The sequence below is a fragment of the Egretta garzetta genome, unplaced genomic scaffold (genome assembly GCF_000687185.1).
Source record: "Egretta garzetta isolate BGI_Z169 unplaced genomic scaffold, ASM68718v1 scaffold467, whole genome shotgun sequence".
NCBI lineage: Eukaryota > Metazoa > Chordata > Aves > Pelecaniformes > Ardeidae > Egretta > Egretta garzetta.
The window spans coordinates 1,315,722-1,338,845 of record NW_009260196.1 but is presented as its reverse complement, the minus strand read 5'-3'; the positions used below and the strand labels follow the sequence as shown (position 1 = coordinate 1,338,845).

The following is a 23,124-nucleotide window of genomic DNA, read 5'->3' as shown; positions in this document are numbered from 1 at the left end:
TTTGAGTATGAACGTTACTACAAGATATGAAGAAACACCAATGGTATCTTAAATTAAAATCTCACTTGTAATCTGCACGACCCTAACGAAATGCCTCCAAGATACCTCGGGAGCATCCGACAATGTTCTTGTGTCAGCATGAACCTGTTGGGAATACCCCCAAAAAGAGGTAACCACCATGGCTGGGAAGCAGTCCCAAATGATTCAGCTTGATTCCTGCAGCTCGTAGCCGTTGGCTGTAGCAGGTCAAATCAGGTGGTTTGCCCTGCCTCCAAAACAGGGTTGGAAAGAGATGGCCAAGGAATAACGTAAGCACTGGGCAAGCACTAAACCGCGTTTTCCCAGAACTCTCAGGGTCCCCAGCAAACAATGCTTCCAGGGACTTTCTGAACCAGAGATCCAGCCTGTGCATTTAACATCCCTTAGCTGACCACGCTTCCACGGGTTTGTCCAAGACTTCCATGACCAGATTCAAGCCTCTGGCATCCACATCATCCCACTGCAAGGCTTTCCATGGCTTAGTTACACTCTGCGTGAAAAAAAAACCAAACCAACACTTCCTTTTGTAGCTTTAAATCCAAACCATCCTTGTTTCATCCGATACCCTCTTCCTTCTGTGCTGGAACGGACAGTGAGCAATTCTGCCATATCCCCCTTCTCCATGCCATGCGTAACCTTCTGATTTTATCACTGCCTCCCCAAGCCATCTCTTTCCAGGCAGAAGAGTCCAAGCATATTGATGGTGCTTCATAAAAAGCTATTCCACAGACCCTTGCCTCCCTGTGCTCTGCTTTTTTCCACTTCACAGCACTCATATTTCTGAGTCTTAACTTCAATTCCACTAGGAAAAATATATGCACTTATACATATATACACATGCATACAAGAAATGAGGCACGACAACTTCTCCCAGCTTCCAGTGACATTATTAAAAGTGTGGCATTGACAAGACATTGATAAGGCTTTCTCCTGGAGTGCCCTTAGAAAGAGTCTGATCAACTTCCACTCTTTCGAGGCATTTTACCTCTCTGGAGCTCAGGGTAGATGCCAAGTAACACAACAGTGACACTTTTCAGAGACAGCAAGCGCTGTGCTAATTTGCCCGAAGTCACGTCGTGTTTACCTCCATAATGTGACTTAGTAATTCCACTCCCCTACAATTTCTTGTTTGTATAGGAAAATTACATAAATCAACACGGAATTAACAATGTCTCAAAGTATCTCCGTAAATAGCGATTCACCTACAAGGTGTTGTAACGGATTGCTTAATTTGCAGAGTGCCTCTCCAAAGATTAGAAGTTGATTTTCTTGACCTTCTGAAAGGATAACAGCTTTACAACTCCTATATTCAATACAGATCTAGAAGTGGTTATTGTTACAGAAAATTCCTGAAATAGGAATCGTGATTTAAAACAACAAAATTAGTCAGTAAAATACAAAATCTCTAGAGAAAACAGCACAAGTAGGTATTTTTAACAATGGAATTAATTTTAATGGCGGTGTAACATAATGACTTATTTATGCAGAGAGAAGACGTTTTACACGCTCTCTGGCAAACAAGGAGTCCTCAGAAGAATGAGCCATCCCACAGAATTCTTCAGGATTGCTACCGAGTTGACTGAACCCACGCAAACATGATTTTCCACATATGGAAGGAATATATGCAGGCTATGCTGAAGTTCTGCTTACGATTAGCCTTGAGATTTTTAGATTGGATCCACAAAAATCCCAAGACACGACAGAGCAAAGTAGGAAGATAGCAGTGCTGGCCACGAAGGCTGAAGAGAGTCACAGTGGAAGGCTAAAAAAAAAAAATATATATATAAAGGCAAACACACACACACACACAAAATAACAATTCATGAGTGGGTCTAGGAGCAAAAGTAGTTGTAAATCCTAGTTCCTCATATTTGATGGTCTCTGGTGTATAGGAAATTCAGTTATGTCCCCACCTAAAATGTTTGATGCCTGTTACAGCGTGAACGTAGCTTACCCCTGAAGGGCTCCCTTCGCTCCATCCAGCTGCTGGCATTCCCTACTGACAAACACACGGAAGTGTATAAAACTCATCTCCGAAGCAAGCCAGAAAAAGCAAGGAAATAAAAGGAATTATCCCCCCCCCATTTGTCAGACTCCAAGTGCTGCTGCTTTTAGCAAAACAGGAAATACTTCACATTTCCTGACAGAAAGGACTGAGTTGGAAATCTGCTTAACTACTGCTCTTACGCGTCTTTTTCTTCACCAGTGTGACAATTCTTTAACAAACTGCCTTTTGAGCAACCCCCTCGCCAACAGGTTACAGTTCAGCACTTGTATTTCAGGTACAGCCGCCGATGCCGAGAAGAACCATCCCACAGGTCTGCATTGGGGATTTGCAAAACTCTTGCTCTTTTCAAAAGAAAGTTTGTAAAAAAGCAGACAGCATCGTTATCCCACACATAGCCACCTTTGCTCTCTCCTCCTGCTCTTTTGCAAACAGACTCCTTGAGCAAATTCACCAGCTATTCGTCATATTCCTAATCCCTGCATATCCAATTAGCCTCTTCACCCCCCCTTCCTTCCTTAATTACCGAGGGGTTAACTTTTCCTCCTCATTTTAAACTATTAGATGCCTCCAAACATTTTTCTTCAGACAAAACGATCTCTGTAAGCTGCTGCGAGGGAGCCAGCTTCAGGATTAATTCTGGAAGCGGGCACGTACCCCGCGCTCTCGCAAAGGTGGAATGGAAAACTGATTCTGCATCCGCAGACCAAACCCGTACCATCTTCATCATGGCACGAAGCCTACTGTCCTCCTCCGAGCCTGCGGCTGCGCTTTGTTGGGTTGGAAGAACAATCTCTCATTGGCATTGCTGCCAGTTAAAACGTACCGCTACAGGACGTGGGAACAAGAGAAGTTAAGGCAAACATCCCAAATGGATTTTTAAAAACAGCGCTAAGTGCTCCGAGCGATGCTTATTGCTCTCAGGTAAGGCTGCCCTTATGCTCTACACATCAGGTTATCTGCCTCCCCTGCTCTATTTTTGGGAGTTCTAAAATGGTAGGAAACGGAGTTCCTACTCCTGCTGGAGTTCCAAATCCCTGCACAAATTCTTCTTTCCTAAAGACTATTTGCATTTCAAAAGAGAGCGCAATATTTGTTGTTGGAGAGGCAGCTAATATGGGATATTTACAATTAAGTTAATACTAACGCCGCTATTCTGAGTTGGAAGAAATGGTAGCGCCAGCAGGCAATCATACAGAGTAACAGAAAATAGCTGCAAACTCCGTGAGGACTGTAATTCCTTAGGATTGAAGTAATTCCTTGAGGATCGTAAACACATCCTGAAAACACATATTCACGATACCTTGGATGAACAGGCTTGGCGATTTCTAGCGACATGGTGGAGCTCATCAACTGGTACAGCGATCGAGGTTACATCGAGTTTTACCTGAATTTTTTATTCTACTGGCAAAAATTTGCCAACAGAACCTCATAAAACATTCACTTTCCGTGAGAGAGAGAGGACGCAGCGCTGTCCTCTGTATGCGATCTAAACGCCTCGTAGAGTTTACGAGGAATTGCTCATTTGATCTATAGAATTACTGAAAATTAAAGCAATGGAAGAATATGCCTCTGTATATATTGGATGGATGTCTTCTTTTATGTATCTATTTCTACATAAAGAGTTTAACAGTACCCAGTGTATAACAAAATAGACTGTTCTTCAAACACTAGCCTCAATCCTCAGAAAAGCAAACGAGCATCTTCTTTCTTATGGGTGGTTCACAACACGATGTATCACAGCAGATTACCATGTAATTTTTAAGACACTCACTTCCATTTATGTTGTATCAGAAAATACAGAAAACGAGTTATGTAGAGGAACTGTAAATAAGCCAACTATATTTACATCATGTTGCAGTAATTTTTGCCAGCAACATAAGAAGTAGTGGGATTTTTGCCTAAAAAAAATAAAATAAAAAAAAAAAAAAAATCACACACAGAGACCTAGCGAAATCCTAACCAGCAAGTGGAAACCTAATGCTGCCGGTGCCAGCTCCGAATGAGGCACAGGAGCTGCTCCATCCTCCCCAGCCCACTGCTGGGGGACGTGCAGGGAGGGAGAGGCAAGAATCACAGAATCACAGAATCACAGAATCACAGAATCACAGAATCACAGAATCACAGAATGTTTTGGGTTGGAAGGGACCCCTAGAGGCCATCTAGTCCAACCCCCCCGCAGTGAGCAGGGACACCACTAACCAGATCAGGTTGCTCACAGCCCCATCCAACCTGATCCAACCTCTCTAGGGCAGGGAAGAGCTGGAGGTGCTGCACCACAGCAAACGGGGAAGGAATTCGGTTCTACCGGCGTTGCAGAGGGGAGCCCAGGCCACTGCAAGATACCTAAGGACATAGGTACCCAAGGGCACAAATCTATATACAAGGCGGTTTTCACTACATCCACTGATCAGGGTATAAACGTAAAAGCTTTAGAATATATAAGAATAGAAAACAAAATAACAAAACTCTACTTTTCTTAATCATCTGTACTTAAATTCTCACAAGTGACAGCAAATCCCCCCCCCCCCCCCCCCCCGCGCGGACAGACACACGTTCATTTGTATATGACAATAATCCAGGGGTTGTTTAGCAGAATAGAATCCTTTAAGGATGTCCCTCCCACAGGTCCCAATTTGCATTTAAAAGACCGAAGCCGGTGAGGATAAAGCTGTTGAAGACTGTTAGAAGCTTCAGCAAAGGCAGACGGATTCCGGTAGCTGAATTTTTCCAAACTGCATATGGAGCACAGGTCACAATAAAAGAAGAAGAGGTAAACGTCACTTCTAATAAAAATTTTCGGCAGCTGCACTCACACCAAAAGGAAAACCAGAGCATCTTTACCAATTACTTGCAGTACTGTTTGCAGATTACCGAGTGCCACTTCGTCCTATGACAAGTCATTTATGTCTTACGACGACTGACAGTAAACAGTTTATTTACCTGCCTCGGAATGCATTCTGGCTAATGATTAAAAGGGAAACGCTAATGGTTGAGTCCAATACCTGCTTTCTGTACATCACCCCAATTCTTGGCATTATATACATTGCTTCTTACTGATCGCCCAGCTGCTCGCACTGGGAGCAACGTCCTGAAAAACACACACACGGGACCTGTGGCAGTGGAACTATTTGAGAAGCACAGGGGCTGTGAAGCACAGAACACTTCTACGCTTAAAAAGCTGCAAAATAAAACATATGGGCTGAATCTGGCGAAGGTGGACTGACCCAGTTTGCTGTGTGCAGACCTGCGTACCTACCGAGGGATTTCGTCAGGTTTTTGAGGGACCTGTTCTGTAGTTTTTCGACGTGACAAAGCGTTCTGCAACCAATTGCGACTTTCTGACGAAGTGCAATACTGGAATCACGCACGCTTATGGCCTACAGTATAATATAGATTCTTGTTTCTACTGAATTATTTATTTATAGGCTGTGCAGGAAGATGAACCGTCTCTAGCAGTTCTACCCAACTACAGTTAGTCTTATGAAGGAAGAGGCAGAAAGTAGAAAAGAAAAAAAAAAACAACCCAACCCAAAACCTGAGAATCACCTCTTGGGAAAGCTCTAGGTACAGCACAAGGATGTAAATCTAGGGACTGGTCTTTTCAGAAGCGGTGAATTAGAAACAGCAGGCAAATCTTGTGCAATTCAGTACCTGGTTTTGCAATGTCTTGTAGCAGCCTGAGTTTTGTCAGTAATTGTAAAGAGGACTTGCAGTCCCACGAGGAGGGCACAAAAGCCAGCTCCAGGGCATCACGCCAGGCAACGGGGACGTTTATCGTGGAACCGGCACCGTCCGTCACACGTAAACAGAGCGTGCTGGACCCCTGCGGAGCAGCCAGAGACCTCCTGCTGTCTCATACAAACATATAGGTGATTGTTGTCTAGGAAGCATTGCCAGCGGGTCTACTGGTGGATTTACTCGAAACCTCAGAAAATAGAAACCTTAAGAGCAAATATTTTGGTGTAAAAGCTGGATGGCCTAGAACAGTTTGCAAACAACTCAGCTATTATAAAGGACAGACAACTGTAGCTGCAAACCATTCCCACCTGCTACCATGAGCAGGTTGACTCTCTCTATGTATTTTTAAATAGAATATATTTGCCATATGTGCTAACACAGACAATATGTTCTAAACTACTCAGTCTGACACACAAAAATCTGTGCCCCTACCAAAGGCAAAGAGGCGGCGAGTACAGGAAACAATGCAAACGTTTTCCTGAGCGCATCATATAAAATAGTAATTTATTCTGCACAAACTCTCCCAGTTCGGTTTTTTAGTGATGGAGAGGTCATCTGGTCTACTTCCCCACCTACATCAGCTCTACTTCTGTCAGCCCTGAGAGATACAAGTCCAGGCATTCCTAAAGACTTGCACCCATCAATACTCTCTCCCCAAGCAAGCTCTTCCAGAGCTTCAATATTCTGATAATTGGGAAGTCTCCCCCTTCCCCCCATGCCTAACCTTAACCTGTTTGCCCGCAATTTAAATCTCGTACTTCTTGCCCCACGACTTGTGTCCCATGGATAACACAAAGCTCATTACAAGGAAGCCAGTAGCCTCCCAAATTTATAACCACTTCCCTCAGTCAGGCAGACCGTTAGGAAACACACTGAAAAAGCGACAGAGGCAGGACAGAGCTCCATGAAACCCACCAGGATGTGCATGTCAGTATGAAAATGAGCTACTGATCATTACTCTCCAAGTCCAGTTACTCAACTCTTCTGCACGTAGCCAGATACGGTTCTACCTTGCACACAGCCTGTTTGCACAATTCTCGTGTAAGCATCAAAGCCTTCCCAAAAATTGACATTTACCGTTATCCCTTTTCCCACAAATACGATTACCCCGTCTTTTACAAAAAGTAGTTAGATAGATTCGTCAAAACCAAACCGTGTCGTACCACGTTAGCTCTTTTTCAACTCTTTATCATCTTCCAGCTGCTTGCAAATAGTTTGTCTGATTATCTGTTCCAGCATTTTTTATTTCAACTGACAAGCTTCTAATTCCCCACGCCTTTTTGTCCCTTTCTAAAGCAAGGCACTGAATATAAGTCTTTTTCTTCCAAGTCTGAATTTTCAGCCCTCCTGATAAGGGGAACCTGTCCTTTGAAGATAATCAGTAACAGTTCATAGGATGAACAATTTGAAGACATCTCACCTACTCTAGGGTTTTTGGGTAATTTTTTGTCCAGTCTATGTTTTTCTGTAATCTTACTTTGTGGCTAGTTTTAATTATGTTAGCTGACTGCAAAATGGCTGTTTTAAAGAAAGGGCAATATATACACGCATTGAACATTTTCACTTTCCCAGCACTATCAGTTTTTCCTCTCCAGTGAATAGCAGACCAACATTTGGTGGATATTGTCTTCCTTCTGCGATGTATGTATGGAATTACTTCTTACTACCAAACAAAACAAGCCTTGCAGGAAACACACCGTGAACCTTCAGTTTTGCCCTCATTTTCAAATTACTCTTTTACTTTCATATGCAGTAGTTGACGTACTTTCTTTCTGCAGTGTTCTTTCTAACATTTAAGACCTGAATGAGGAGGAGCTCAGTTTCACTGAACCGGACACTTAATACACCGCTTTGAGACTTCAGTGTTCCTTCCAGCTACCTCCTTTCTTTCATTATACTTGTCTTCTTGAGATCTCGCCCACAAATTATCTGAGGTCACCAGCATCTCCAAGTCTGCACCTTTTAGTTTGTCCTTCTTTCTCCTCCTCTTCTAAACATCACGCGTTTCACAGTCAGTATCTCCAAAAGTTGCCTTCCACCTTCTCAGCTAGTTCTTTCCAATCCGATCGAAGCAAACTTGGGTCTTCCCACTAGCTATTTTCCTCTCTTTGACATTAGAAATAATGGCCACAGACAGAGTCCTGCTTATATCATGCTTTCCCAGATGATGTTCATCTCCTTATTTGTTCTGTTATTCAACTTTTTCAGCTATACAGACATTACTGTGCAAATTCTATGCCTTGGATAACTCCATTTGGTATCTTAAAGGAGCTCAGCTTACTTGATCTTACTGGTTTGGTAGAGGAAAACATTTGTATTTTAGGGAAGACATGGTCTAGAGGTGGGGGAATCTCTTAGTTACTGACAACTACAATACTTTGCCGAAGCAGCCAAACCATTAGATACATCAGATGGTCTAACAGGGTTGTTGGTAGGTAGTTTTACTTACAGTCCATACAAGGTAACACTTTTACCAACAAACCTTAAGTGCCTATCACACACATATAACTATCACCACTTATAGTGTATATCTTTTATTTGCAGGTTGTTTAGTGGCTTTAACTTTAGTTTATTCTAGAACTACAAGCAAGCATACGATGCACAGAGCAACTCCTAAACAACCTGGGTTTTTTTTAAGCATACCAGTTATACAAGTTACCCTGACAGATCTTTCAGAGCAGTTAAATCAACCTTGACTGTGTACTAATATTTCCAGTTCTGCTTGTTTACCCCATACCTTTTTTCCATTAGCATAAAGCCACCTAAGGCATTTGATGAACCACCTCACTCATCTTCCTCTGTGTCCGTCCCATGACCCTAGATGTGTAACCCTATTTCCTCACCTCCTCCACCCCCAGTTTTTGAGCCATTGCCTAAGTTGCTGTTATTTATATTTACCCCTGGGATTTGTCATCCACCAGGTGTTGTTTAAAAGCTTTCTTTTATTAGAGTAAAAAAAATCACTGCTTTTCTTTGTCTTAAGCATCAATTAAATTCTCATGGTTTGTTTTCCACAATTCAAATCTCTTTCCCCCCCCCCCCCCAAAAAAAAAAAAAAGAAGAAAAAGGTAGGGGGTGTCAAAGAAAGTGCACTTTACACCAAATGCATGAGATGAAAGCATCCAATCAGACTCACTGAAAACTATTATGAGTTGAAATGAAAGAATTACCTCTACTGCACCTTATTTTCCCTACCTGTAAAGTCAGGATAATAACTTACTTTGTAAATATTCAGAAGTCTGTGGTTGAAATGCAACATGTAGGAGTGGGGTACCACAATAAGAAAACTAACAAGTTTATATATGCAACAGAATGTATTAAAATTACAAAGTTAGTTTTAAATCATTTATGAAATCAAAGGTACAGCAAAGTGAAATACATAGTCTTTTCAGCTTTCCTTATTAACTACCTGGTTTCTTAGCCGTATAAAAAAATTAATATTTGTTAAACAAAAATTATCTTCTTCTATGAGCAGTGTTATCTGAACACATTAGTATACAACTGAATCGAAATCCTTGTAGCTTTACAGGCATTTGAAGTTGTTGGTGTTATGCTGTGTTTTGGAGAGAGACAAAATCAATTTCTTTCTTCTGCCTGGATTTATGCAGAGCATAAACACAACTGAAGAAACAGATACTGCTTTCCAGGTACACAATTACATTTGTTGACATGAGAGAAACGCTAGCCACAAAAAGAGAAGGAAAACCCCCCAGATGAGACTGGTAGAAAACTGCACTGAACAGACTCAATCGTGCGGCTTTCGTCAGGCTATATTCCAGTTTACTGCCCAGCCAGCCCTACGTTCTGTTATTCCATGGCCACATAGCAAAAGATGATAGCATTGTGCACATGGTACAAAGCCAGTCACTTATTACTGCAGTTCAGGCTGACAATCCCCAAATTAATTAAATTTTTTTCCTACGCACTTGATTCCAAAAGAAAAAAATATACCTTTCTGATGGGGAAGCCCAAAGAAGCGGCGCTGCAGTGGCTATTGCAGCAGTAAGCTGTTTCCTTCCGAACAGGGGGTTCTCGAATCACCTGCCTGGAGGAGCCAGGATAAATAGCATCGTACAGTTTGAAATCTTTATCATTCCCTCATCGAGTTGCTCTTTACCTGCCATCCTCATTGCTTGCACATCACCACGAAGCGGCCCTCGCTCCAACGGCTGAACTGATTGCGGGATTACACTGCCCAACCTCATTTTCAGAAAATCCTCTACACAAATACCAGACGAAAAGCTGTTAAGATTTTACCTGACTAGTCAAGCACTTAAGACAGCTTTCCTCCTATGTTTGCGTTACCACGTATCTCTCTCTCCGTTTTAGTTTCTCAAGTAAAAGGGACTAGCCTAACCTTTAATTGCACCGTCTTAGTTGAAGAGGCAACAGATGGAGCCGCTTTCGTGTCCCCCATTCAAAATTATTCTCCCATACGCCCCAAAGCCGAATCCACAGCATACGTTCCTCATGCATCACTCTGGATCCATATCGGTTACCCTGTGGTTGGTTCCACCCCCCTCCCCGACCCCAAGCAAATACAGTTTCTCTTAATGTGACTGTAAATCTCCTATTGATCCTTTCTGTATCTTCTCTGTAATTTACTTTAAAAAAAAAAAATTGTTAGGTTAGCACCATGCGAACCTGATGCTACTATCTTACAGCAGTGATGCATTTCGCTTTGGAACGGATTCTATAGCTTTTTATTTAGTAAGATCTATTTTTAGCCTTAACTACAATAGAAGAAGCGACAGAAACCACATCCTCCTCTCCACCACCCCCTAATTTATACTCAGTATGTTTACTGGGGATGGCACCTTTACCATAATTTAAAATAGAAGGAGGTACTATGGAAAAAAGTACACCTGAAATAATGAAAAAAAAAAATCAAACTTAAGGTGAATGTGCAGTACCTGCTACTCTTCTAGGGAACAAAAATAACCTTTTTTTTTTCCCTGTTTTTTATGAGAAGGTAAGTGGAAAGAAGCTGAAGCAAAGGAAGTGGCAACACTCTCCAATATAAAATAAAGCACCTGAAACCAAACCAATGCGTACAATTGCCAATGGAATGCAGTAGAAGCTTGGGAAGTTTACTTAAGTGTTTCTAGACTAGTCAAGCCCAACGTGTGTCGGTACCACTGCCAGCGCTTACACCAGTGCCACGGCGAGAAGAGTTCATAATACTCTTCTTTCTTAAACTCGGTGTTGTTAACGACTTAAGTTTCTATCTTGTAGAGAAGGCCGAGTTGACAGCCCTTTGCTAATCTGGGGTAATTTACAAACATGTAGGACACAATTTCTCCTATCGCAGGTCAGCTGGACGTTACCTACAAACAGAGCTCTTTTGCAGTGTCCTGAAAGCGTAAAGGATGCACAGCTTAGTGATTGTATCGCGCTCCCCGTGACTGCAGGAGACCTAATGCAGTTAGACCAAGACTTGTTAATTAACTGCTTTAAGATGGAAATCATGTTGTAATCCCATTCTTAACAGTTTTTCCTCATGAGGTTCGTTCCTATCTGCCCGTTACCATCATCTCTTTACTGCTGGTATTTTCCATAACCAAACTAGAGCTCCTGAACAGTTTTCTGCTTCTTTCAGGACAACTCCATGATTCTTCAAATAACCTTAAATAAGATGCTGCCATGTCCCCTTCCTCTTAATCTCTTTCACCTACTAAGGTATCACAGATCTTTAGCACACGAGCTTGCATCTGTACAGCCAGCAGCTCATCTCCCCTTCCCTGCACACGCACCAGTATCACCAACTCTTACCAGTACCTGACAAAAAAAAACCCCAAAAACCCAAGGAAGAGACACTGTTGATGTGCTGCAGACCTGAAGTCCGCTCATGTATGAGACCACTCCCATCAATTTAAACAGCAGCATCCAACACTGAGCCAAAAAGCTTGATCTCCTCCTACCACCACCAAAGACTTCTTGGTCCTCGCTTGGTGTGCAAACACGCCACATAGAGACGACTTTGATTGCAGTTGTTTTGCCCCTTGCACTCCATCAGCTATGTAAATTGCCCATCTTTTCTTGATCTCGTTTTCCGTTCTTCTTTCATGCTATGCCATCACATTTTGATGTCATCAAGTGTACCAGGAACCGACCCACCTACATTCTTTGCAGCACCTCCTCTGCAATACCTTTGAACACCTAGATACACCTCAACCCTTATTTCAGCATAATTGTTTTCTTAGGGTTTTTTTTTTTTCCCCCCACACTTGCCTTTTTTCCTAATTATTGCTTTCTGAGCAGTAATTCTTCAATCACAAAGTGTTTCTGCGTTAAGTATAGACAGAGTATTTCTCACCATTCCCAGTGCCTTGGACACATCATCACACGGAAGAAACACAAGCCTCTCCAATGCATTGCTTCACGACCGCTTTCAGGAGGCGATATTTCAAGGCTATCTTTTCCCAGTATATTAGACACACTAAGTCCTTTCTGCTTCACAATCCGCCAAATCCTTTTCATTTTTTCGTTAAAAAGGAAGAAAAGAAACTTAAACCCTTGCACAAGCTATGAACATGTGCATAGAAAACTGGAGGGAAGGGAAGTAATTAACAAGTGAGAATTGCTATGAAGGCCCATCTAACTAAACAGCTTATAGGAAAACCTGTAAGGTTTAAGACTGAGCCACATAGATTAAAGGCAAAATGTTAATGCCTATAGAAGCAGAAGACAAAAAGGTCTATGTAAGTTGTCATTATTAAAATGCCTTAGGGAAACTTTCTTATGGTAATTTAAACTGAAAAGGTTAAAACCTTAAACGGCATTATGTTCAGTCTGTATGCGGTGCTTCCATACAATGAAAGAAGAACATACAACTTGCTCTTGCAGAAACACTAACTGTTGCTATGTGACCCGTTAACTCCACAGATTTAAGGGAAAAGCCTGAAGAGAAACACGCCACAAAGTACTTAAGCTTCAGGCAATGCTCAACTTTCCAACGGTCCACAGAGCACCAGAACACGGCGGTTCCTACGAAACCAAGCGTCAGTTAAAAGTCCCAAGCATCGGTTGCACGTTACGTGTACGTCCCAGGAATCGGAAGCTCCGTCAGAGTCAAGATGCTCTCACAAGAGCGAGTTTATGAAATACCAATTTACCTTCTGCAACTGCACTGCCACCGAGCTGGAAATACAAGCTGAGCCGGCGGATTCTTTTCAACCTGTCGTGCGTGCTCTTAGAAAAAAAAGAGTTTCTCATCTCACCCTTGAACCGGTACAGTTTTCAGCTGGTGTCCTGCCTCTATCATTTTTGAGCATAAAATAAACCATGTTACCGAGTAATTAAAACATAGACAAATGTTATATTTACTCAAAATCTCCATAACATACATGACAAATAGAAATACTTACAAATGAACAGGCTCATACCACACAACAGGGGAAGTCGGCACAGAAACGGTGTTCATAATTGCTTGAGCTGTTGTGACCAGCAAGCTACACTGAAGACAAGCTGCATTTCACCACACATTTAGCATTCGTAACACTGTAGTTGTTCACACGCACGGGAGACAGTATTAAAGTCCAGCACAATGCATTTTTTTGCACAGTTCCTTTCTTCTTTCATACAGACTGTCTTGTTCACCATTTTTCTTCAGTAAATCTCAAAAGATCTTTTGATCTTGCAGGTATCAGCTTCTGTGTAGCTGCTTCCTATAAAGAGTGGGAAAAGGTTCTGGGCAGCGAAGTCTTCTCCTATTTCTCGTATTTTATGTCTCTCTGTACGCAATGACTAAGCGTAAGCCTCCGCAGTCTGAAGATCAACCTACCAGGGAGCTAAGGACTGTCAAACTGTCCAGTCTTTCCGATAAAATCCATAGCAATAAATTTTTTTCAATTAAAAAAAGTCCCTCAGCCACTTGATGTTGAAGGTACGTATTCTTGACACAAGCCTTCTTCACCAGAAATGAGATACTAAAATCAGATTGTAGCGATTCCGTTATGATTGAGCACACGGCGCTGTCAGCGATCGAGAGAGACACGCGCTCCTTACGTTTTGGCACGTGTATGTCTGACAGTCTGAAGTTTTTCAAAAAGCAGAGAGACTTAAATCCTTTCATGAACCTAGCCTTAAATCACACAGAATTGAGAGCCTGTCATTCCAACACCCAGCTCCTGTGGAATGTCAAACCGAGCCTAGAAACAGGCAGAAGCAGCTCCCTTGCTACAGCGCCGCTCGCACTTCTCCTTTGGCACGCTGTAGGTGCCGAGACCTTGAACAGCCCATCGATGCACCACGGGAAGTCTACAGAAACAACTTGCTTTTAGCCGAAATGAGCCTGCTTTTAACTGAAAATGGTTATGGCTCCTACTAAAAGCAGAATTCAATCTTGTACCAGATCAAGCTCTTCTGGGCTAGGATCCAACTAGCTTCAGGATTCTAGTCAAGCATAAGCGAAAGATGTAGGAATGGACAAAATTCTGGGGAAGTACAGAAGTAGAATGTTGCATATTTACACATCTAAAAACGTTCCTAAGAAAAATTCCCTTTAGATGCAGAAAACTTAATATTTAGCTAAGGGATTTTTTTTTTTTTAATGCCACATTCTTAGGTGTGACCTCTGATGAAAGATTAGCAAGTTGGAAATATTTAATTTAGAGATGAGCTGAAAGAGAACAAAGCAGTATTCAAATAGGAAAGAAAAAAGTCCCCAAAAGGAAAGAAAGAATCTATTCTCCACATCTCTGGAGAATGCCGTAAGTAGTAACAAACTTAAGATTATAGTAAGAAAAAAACCTCAGGTTAGACATATGGATTTTTTTTTTTCCTGATAAGAATCATGCCGCGTAAGAGCAGATGAAGGAAGAGCCTCAGAAACAGACTGGGTTTCTTCTGCCTGGGGAAGGAGGTGGAGGACTTGGTTTTCTGAGGTCCCCCCTCCCAACCCTCTCTCTCTAGGTCAAATCAGTGACTTGCACATTTGAACTTTACAGGTGGCAATGAATAAACACACTGGAAGTTTAACAACTTTTTTCTTTAAAGGGTCTTGTAAATTAATCCATTATGCATTCAGATCCGTCTTGCCATGAAACAGAATACAGTTAGTCCTTGGCTTTGTTTCTACCATTTAGAGCTCTACAAAATTAGAACGTCTGATGAGGTCTAGGCTCACACTCTCCTCGTAGCCGTCGCAAAGCTACAGCACCAAGACGGGGCTGGAACGGCAGAAGCAGAGGGAAAGGCTGTGGAGCAGCCCCTTCCAGAGGGAAGGAGAAGGTTAGAGAAGATCGCTTGCAGATCACTTCCAGACAATCTTTTGAGTCTTGGGTGAGAAAATTCAAGGCATTTCTTTTCTATAAAAAGATTAATACTGAATTACTAATGCCCTATAGAATACATTGATAGAAACCCCAGCAGCTTTCGAGTTTCCAGGAGCCCAAGCTCAGGCATCTATAACTGTCTTCATTGCACTGCCTGTCAGTGTACCTTTTATTTCAATCACTGTACCTTTCCTTTCAATCCCTCCTAAACTCGTGGTGAAAACAGGCTTTTACTAAATGTATTTCATAAAAAAACCCAAACCAAAACATAAAAGCAAGAGAAAAGTAGCCCAGATATCACATGCTACCACCTCACCCCTCTCCAGAGCAAAATTAATACCGCTTATTTTCACAGCGGTCGCAGAACTTTGGGTGCTGCAAATAGCAGCAGAACTGTGTACCGTGGTTAATTCCCGGGCAAGGAAAACTCAAAGTGTGTAGGGTGAAGTATCAAAGACTAACCCCATGGAAGTCCAGATACTCTAATTAATCTCTGGTCTTAGCCATTGAAGTGGATTTGGAACTTTCTGTTAGCTAAAGACAATGCGAAAGTAAACAGTTCTAAGAGGGGGGAAAAAGAAAAAAAGAAACAAAAAGACAAAGAAAAGGAAAGAACTGAAGAGGAGCTGGCCTTCAACTTTGCAGATTGACTCCAAAAACCACTTAAGTTTTTGCAGTTAAGAACAAGCTACTCCAAAACAGGGAAAAGCTCACTAATTAATTGTTGAATAAAGCCTACACAATCCGCGATAATTTTAATTATATTACTGGCTTCAAAGATCGCACAAGGCGTTCTAAAAAGAACAGCTTCTTCGCACTTCATCTGTTATCGCTCACAACTCAATTTCTAAACCTGTTCCTTCATCTCTGCTAAATAAATGGCAAGAAAAATGGCATTTCAGTACAGCAGATTTAAAGCCCTGGGACAGCAATCACAGAACATTTGCTGAACAAACCTGGGTTTCTCCTACATGGTCAGAGAAACAACCCAGAACTTGAAATAAAACTTGTTGCCCTTTATCATTTAGATAAGGGTAAAAGCTCTCTCAATCACCTGCAATTTGCAACTTTCTGATGCTACACCACTCTTGAGGGCAACAGGGAAGAAAAAACATAAGTCAGTAGCATGGAAAGCCCATACAGGTGAAGGGCTGGGGGGGAAGAAATGCTTGTTAGCATTGGTTGACAATCCTAGTTTTGGGGTTTTTTTCCCCTCCGAATTCTGCTACTTATGAGATTTCCATCATATTGCCAAACACGGAACACCAGAGGCTCGAGCCTTTGGAGTTCTCCTCCAAACAGGTAAAAGGAACTTTACATAGATAAGAGCTACTGGCACAAGATTTGTTTTACTTTAATGCTGTCCAAACGAATGACTCATACAAGAGGGCTTTCAATTTTAATCAAGATAAACCCCTGCTTCAAACTTGCAGGCAGCATAAAACCTTACACGACCTCTCACACTCGTTACCATCGAGTCCACAGATATTTGCATATTCTAGAGAAGTACAAAACCGATTTACTTTTTATCTCACTTCACAAATCCGTTGAGCACACAGACACGTAGGAACTACACCACAGATACTCAGGACAGCTTCACGGAGCACCAGGGGATGGAGAAACTGCAACACCCAACAATTCTTTATTGCTATTATTTTAAAGTTTTGGTGCGGATGCCTCTTGTCATCTGTCCGGCTTAGTTAACTCTGGGGTTTCCCTTTTCAAATATGAGTAGGGGAGATCAGGAGTTAGAAATAGGAGAAAAGCTGTGATTGTCTGGGAACCTGCGAAAGGAACCATGACACTGCTTTTAGCACCAGCGCATGTAGGCAAAGAAATAAATCTGGTGGCCTTTCTGAAAAAAAGATATTTAAGTTCTAGGGCATAGTTTCCACTGTATTCATTTTTGGTAAAGAAGATGTAACGTCAGCTTGAGAAACCTTCTATGAAGTTCTTATACAGTCACAGAATTGTTCAGCAGCTTTTTGTTTCCCCCCCTTCTTAAATTGTTCTTTTCTTGGGTTCCTACTGATCGGCAACAGCTACTTGCATGGGAACGCAATTTCAGCAATGCAAATAAGTGGAAATCTGAATTCATAGCTTTCTTCCCACTACCCCCACCCCCCAGTAAAAATCTCTTTGATCAGACATTCTTACATTAAAGTAATTGTATTACAAATACTTCAGTAATAAAGCTTTAGGACACTTCACGAGTAAAAAACACTTGGCCATCACTGACCCAAATTCAGTGTGTGAGAAATAAGCATGTGAAAAGTCTCACAAGATTTGAAGTTTCTTGAAAAGACATGCAGAAGACAGCAAGAAGCATCATCTGCGAGCGATAGCAAAGCAGCTCCATCTGCACCAACCTGGTGGGAGATGTGGAAATTCACCATTTGGCAGGGGGGGGAGCGGGGGGATTTAATTAATTGCAGCAATTTATTAATTTCAGCAATTCACCCAAGCAAAATTCAAATTTTGCTTTAAGTTTGTACTAGACCAACACACACTAAAGGCAAGTTTAGTGCAAGCTTAAAAACATTATGTTATTCAACAGACATGTTCTACCTCCCAATTCTCTGATTCAGGAGCTCCGGTCGTGGATGTCTTTCAAAGCCAGAGCAGTGGCTGCAAAGGAAATCAACTCCGCAGGGTTAAACCAGGTCTACACTTGTAGTAACGTCCACCTTCTGGGCTGTGAATTAAACCAAGCTCTGCCTTCCACCACTAATCCTAACCGTAGCACAACGTGTGGGAATTATGTGCCTTCCTCCACTGTCTGAAGGTGTTTAATGTCATCTCCCTTGTCTGAAAAAAGGTAAACCAGGATCAAAAGGGCAAATGGCTTTTTACAGCTTAGTTTGCACAAATTTCAGTATTAGCCATGGTTTATATCAGAGTTTCTTCTATGTCCCCGTGGCCTTGGATAGCTGATAGCTGCCTGTGTTCCTACCGATCGCTGGAAGTATAAACTTGCTGCAGCAAAACCAAAACTAACCCCCACTGGCAAGCTCAGGGAGAGTATTGCAAAATTTGGGTTATTCCCGATTTTTACTTTCCTACTTAAATAAGGAAGAATAGCCTAATAGACCTCTTCAATTAAGTTCTTTCAGTTCAACACATCATTTCTTCTTCCTCTTGGAGTCCGCAACACTCTTTTGCCATTTCCTTTATAGTTTCTACTTTAATTTCACCCAAAATTTGAATGTGAGGCTTCAGCACCCACCCTTGTGTTTCAGACTGGTTCCTGCTCCGGTACTGCACCCCTAAAAAGCAAAGAGCCTCAGAAGCGGTGCTGGAAGCAGCAGTTCTTTCCCTCAGCTGTCAGTGCAGCAACAAACGCCTGTTAAATACCTTTGTACAGATCAGCCCTTCCAGCTCTTCAAATCTGCAAGATCTGCCCCTGAAAGAATTTTTAGGGCACGTTAAGATTATGAATACATGAGAAATTCCTAAGAGAAGACAATGAAACAGGAGGAGAAAAGTCTTTAACTCTCCGGGTCATCACTTGCAGACGTTATCACTGACCATCGGGGTTGCTGAAAACCTACTGAAAAAAGGTTCTTCAGAAAAAGAATCACGATTTTAACTAATGAACTTTACATGCTTTATAAACTGGCGCATTACGAGGCATTAGAAAGTTTTTCTTTCCAACTATTTCTAGGACAATTAGCACAAAAATAGAATGGTGTAATCTTGCTTAGCACTTATGAAGAGAAGCCTTTCCATTTTAGGCCATGAATACATAGCTGGGGCTGGAGCAGTCGTGCAGAGCAGAGCAAAAATCTGACAGTGTCCTTAAAGATCTTTCCCCACTTCTCCCAAATAAAGACCATTAAAATAAGGTTAAAAAAAAAAAAAAAATCAATGGAGCAGTGAGGCAAGAGCTTTATGCTGTTTCAGTGCCTTTACACAATGCGAACGGCAATCAGCTGACGGGTGAGTCTTCCCAGAACTCATTTCCCATCCCAACAACTTTCATTTAACAGAAAGCATCTATGAACACACCAGACCAGAGTACCCAAGCGCTCAGCAGTTAAGACTTCGAAACCGTGAGAAATACGAACTTCGATTTTTGTTTAACATTTCTGGCACGCTCTATATTTTAACAAAAGTTCAGTTAACAAATGATCGAGGTATTTGCTGGTGGGAAGGGGGCTGCCAAGTTCCTCTTGTTTGTGGACAGTGATTGTATCATACAGGCAGCAGAACAAGCTTGCGGTATCGCTGTCAACAGCCATCTCCTGGTCCCCCGCCACAGCGCTGAAAACTTATATTCCCAGTACAGTACCTTGTCTCTAACACCTCATCTCCCTTAAATCAGAAATTTGAGAACCAAGACTAGCTACCACAGCTGCTTTTGAGAGCAAGAGATCAGGGTAGGTGGGCAGCAAGGGAATACATGAAGGGCCAAAAAAAGGAAAAAAAAAAAAAAACTCTCCTTGACTGAAGCTGTTGTACTACAACGTAAGTATTTTGAGTATAATTATTAGAGTTCACAATCACTGCTGCAAAATTTGAGAAGGGAAAGACTAGTACCAGATGTTGTGTCGGGTTTTATTTTTCCAGTACAAAACCAAGAACCTTGTATATCGACCTAAATACTCAAAGAGCTCATCGTTAAACCCTGCATTCATAAAAAGCAGTCTTGGCTAAAAAGCTGAGCCTGACTCCCCAGTATCTTTTGTATTTCTATATCGCACTTTCCTCTAAGGACATTTACCCAACTCCTGGAGTAAGGCAATCATGTTTAGAACAGAGGAAGGATTCCAGCTCTTAGAGAGGACTTGCCTGTACTGCATTAGTAAGATTTCCTTGTAATAGACCTTTAAGCATAAACGGGCTCTTACTCACCAGATTAATCCACTTCCATGATTTTAAAAGCTATATGGCCAATCTGTTCTTCCATTTACAGACACTTAATTTCACCTAGTTTTCAGTCGTTACAAACTGCGAGGGCTTCATACTTCCGAAATTAGGACCTTAATACCTGCTAGAAGGTGCATCTTCACTTAGCAACAAATAAAAAAAAAAAATAAATCCAGAATTAGTCTTGGTTTAGACTATTTGTTTTAAAACATCATGCTGAGAACAATGTAGACACGCATCCTGTTTATTCAGCAGGCAAGGACGCAACAGCCATCAGAACTGGAAGGCTCTTTACACCACGACGACAATATGAGCAAGCGCTACAGTTCAACCTCAGTACTTGTTTACCCAGTCTTAGTAGGCAGGGGGGAAAAAAAAAAAAAGAAAAAGATGATTTTTTTTTTTTAAATACTGCAAACATCATCCAATAAATGCTTAAACACCTCAAAAAGTTATGTCACTACACTACACTAAAGAACTTCAGTTTAGCTAATATTCCAGGAAAGTTCTACACTGGCAACACAATCAATGGAAGCTCCGTTGCCAGAGACAAGCTTTATCCATTCTGAATTGAGACCCAAACTTCATTGAGACCCAAACGCATGAAGACCGACAGACACGTGCTTATGAAGGCTGTGCTCGAGATAGCACGTTGTTCTAAGCCATCTATGGATATATGCTCTTACATACGCATTGGGATCCTTACAGAAAGAAAATTCTCAGTGACACAGAATCATAGAATGTTTTGGGTTGGAAGGGGCCCCTAGAGGTCACCCAGTCCAACCCCCCTGCAGGGAGCAGGGACACCGCTAACCAGATCAGGTTGCTCAGAGCCCCATCCAACCTGGCCTTGAATGTTTCCAGGGATGGGGCCTCCACATACTGAAGAGACTTTGGTTTGTTAGGGAACATTAAGTGAAAACAACAAATAAATATTTTCATTCAGCTTCCATAGCTGACAAACCTTCTAAGGGGCAGGGTGAGCCACCTTGATAAATTTCTGATCCACTCAACACTCTGGAGTACTTATAAGCAGCAATAAGGATTTGACAGAACCTGTGCATGTTGTGAGAAGCAACATAAGGAGTTAATTGACATTTCCCTACCACATATTTTTAGACAAATATAAAACCAATGTGCTGGATGAGACCCAAAGATCCATTAGTCTAGTCTCCTCTTAGAAAGAGCACAACATGGGAAGCTTTTGCAAGGGCCTGTTTCAAGTCTACAAAGGACAACCGCCCCACCGTCATGGCACCGGAAGGCCACTGACCAGGTATCTCCCACTCTGAAGTCACTTACTTCAAAGTCTTTCCAAAACACCAGTGACAATTGAGCGTATTAATATACAAATGTAAATACATTTACTGTTAATAGTAAATTTTCTTTAAAAAGTAAATATTTATGTCAGCTGTAAGGACAAACTTAAGATTCTCCCATGGTAGGTCTGCAAGCTCTGACATTGGTAACAAGCCATGAAACAAACACGTTTAAACCATCTGCATGGTAGACTCTTTGGAAGGAAGATCTAAACAAAAGCCATGCTGGCTTCTGTTTGGGTTTTATTTTCAATAGGGGGGTTTTTTTGGATTTTTTTTTTTTTTTTTTTACCTTTTAAACGCTTCAGCAGGGTTCCTCTCGCATTCCCCGGGTTGCAAGAGACTTTGAATGGCGGGGTCTCTTAGTTTGTCCTCGTATCCCTGGATCAGTCCACCGCGGCAGATTTGTGTAACTAAACCTCTGATAAACCCCCCGACACACAGGGTGTCGGAGTCTTGGGCCCTGCAGAAATGGAAGGCCAGAGCCTGACGGTGTAGGCCTCTCTGTAGGTTTGCAGGTGAGCTTGGCCACAGTAACTCGGTACAGAGGGCCGTCTTCCCACTGCCGGGCCCTCCTACCAACAATACACCCCAGGCGGCTCCTTTCCCAGAGACAACGCCGGTATTATTCCCAGAATTCGCTACAAGAGATGGTTTGTTGGCAGCACTACTGCTGCAGTTAGCTTTCTCCTGGAGGCAGTGCTGAAGCTTGTGGAAAACCCACTCCCTACAGTAAAACGGCTTTCCCTGCAGCAAGCTGGTTTGAGCCATTTTATAAAACTTCTTCTCTGGGATTTGTCACAAGCAGCAGTACACCTTCAGCATCTCAGAGCGGGGAGACACACCTTCACCTTGCACAGGGGAGAAAAAAAAAAAAAAAAAAAAATCCCGGCGGGAATTACGGCAATCAGAGAACCTTCCTCGTAAACCTTAGCAGCCGCTTCTCAGGAAGGGTGTCGCTCCGTGCGGATGCTTCATTCCCAGCAGCGTTACCGCAATCACAGCTCAGCTGACATCGTGAAGCGGCGTCCGATCCCAACGCTCGGCGACGCTTCTCGGACGGCTCAGAAGTTCGCGCAGCCCCATGGCCGCATCCGCCGCTTAGGCGGCTGCGCGCGTTCCCAGAACACAGGCGAGACAACACATCTGGAGGAACTGAGGGGAAGCCAACTTTTCAGTATATACTAAATGCCTTTCAACGCTAGGCATTAATCTCTCTGGATATACATCCAGGAAGAGCTGTCCGTAATGAAGCCTTCCTTCTGGGAATTTTACAGAGAAAGCGGTTTTTCTTCGGAGCACTACGTACACGCCGCAAACGTGGGTAAGCGCCGCTTGCTAAGAAAGGATCAGTTTGGACAGCGAGCTTTGCAGGCTTCATGCATCTGGGCGAGCGTCTGAGAAGTGCTTCAGATTACGGTTCCTTACGCAGCGTCGGCGACAGAGAAAACAAAAAGTGTTTACAGCTGCTTATTTCAATACGTTCGTCAGCGTCTTCTTCAGGAACTTGGATTCTTACTGAACCTGTTCTCAGGTATCTTAATCGCAAGATGTCAGAAGAGACAACATCTTCCCCTAGAGCTCTGAAATAAAGAAGACAGCACTTTCAACCCTCCGTGCAAGTCGTAATTCAGTCACCTGCAAACGCAGACAACAAAGAGTAAAGTCAAGGGCTCTTATTCTTTACTTTTGCTTATACGGTTGAATTAAATCAATCTGGAGAGCCGTTTCAAAGAAATTTGTCTTTACAAGGCACGATGAGCCACACAGGAAAAAAAAAAAACAAACCCGGAGCAAACCCCAAGGAACAGCTATGACAGTGGCCTCAAATCCAGGGGAGCAAGGAGCCGTGCCCTGCCTCCTGAGGCCCCGAACG

General features: G+C 42.4%; 1 protein-coding gene across 1 annotated transcript in view; it reads right to left on the bottom strand.

Annotated features, from left to right (window-relative positions):
* The window catches only part of ANKRD50 (ankyrin repeat domain 50), a 36,864-nt gene extending 14,845 nt beyond the window's left edge, over window positions 1–22,019 (bottom strand). The window contains exon 1 of the mRNA XM_035897604.1: window positions 21,541–22,019. Within this exon, the coding sequence (XP_035753497.1) occupies window positions 21,541–22,019 (479 nt within the window). The remainder of the gene's footprint in view (window positions 1–21,540) is intronic.
* Window positions 22,020–23,124: the final 1,105 nt, after the last annotated feature.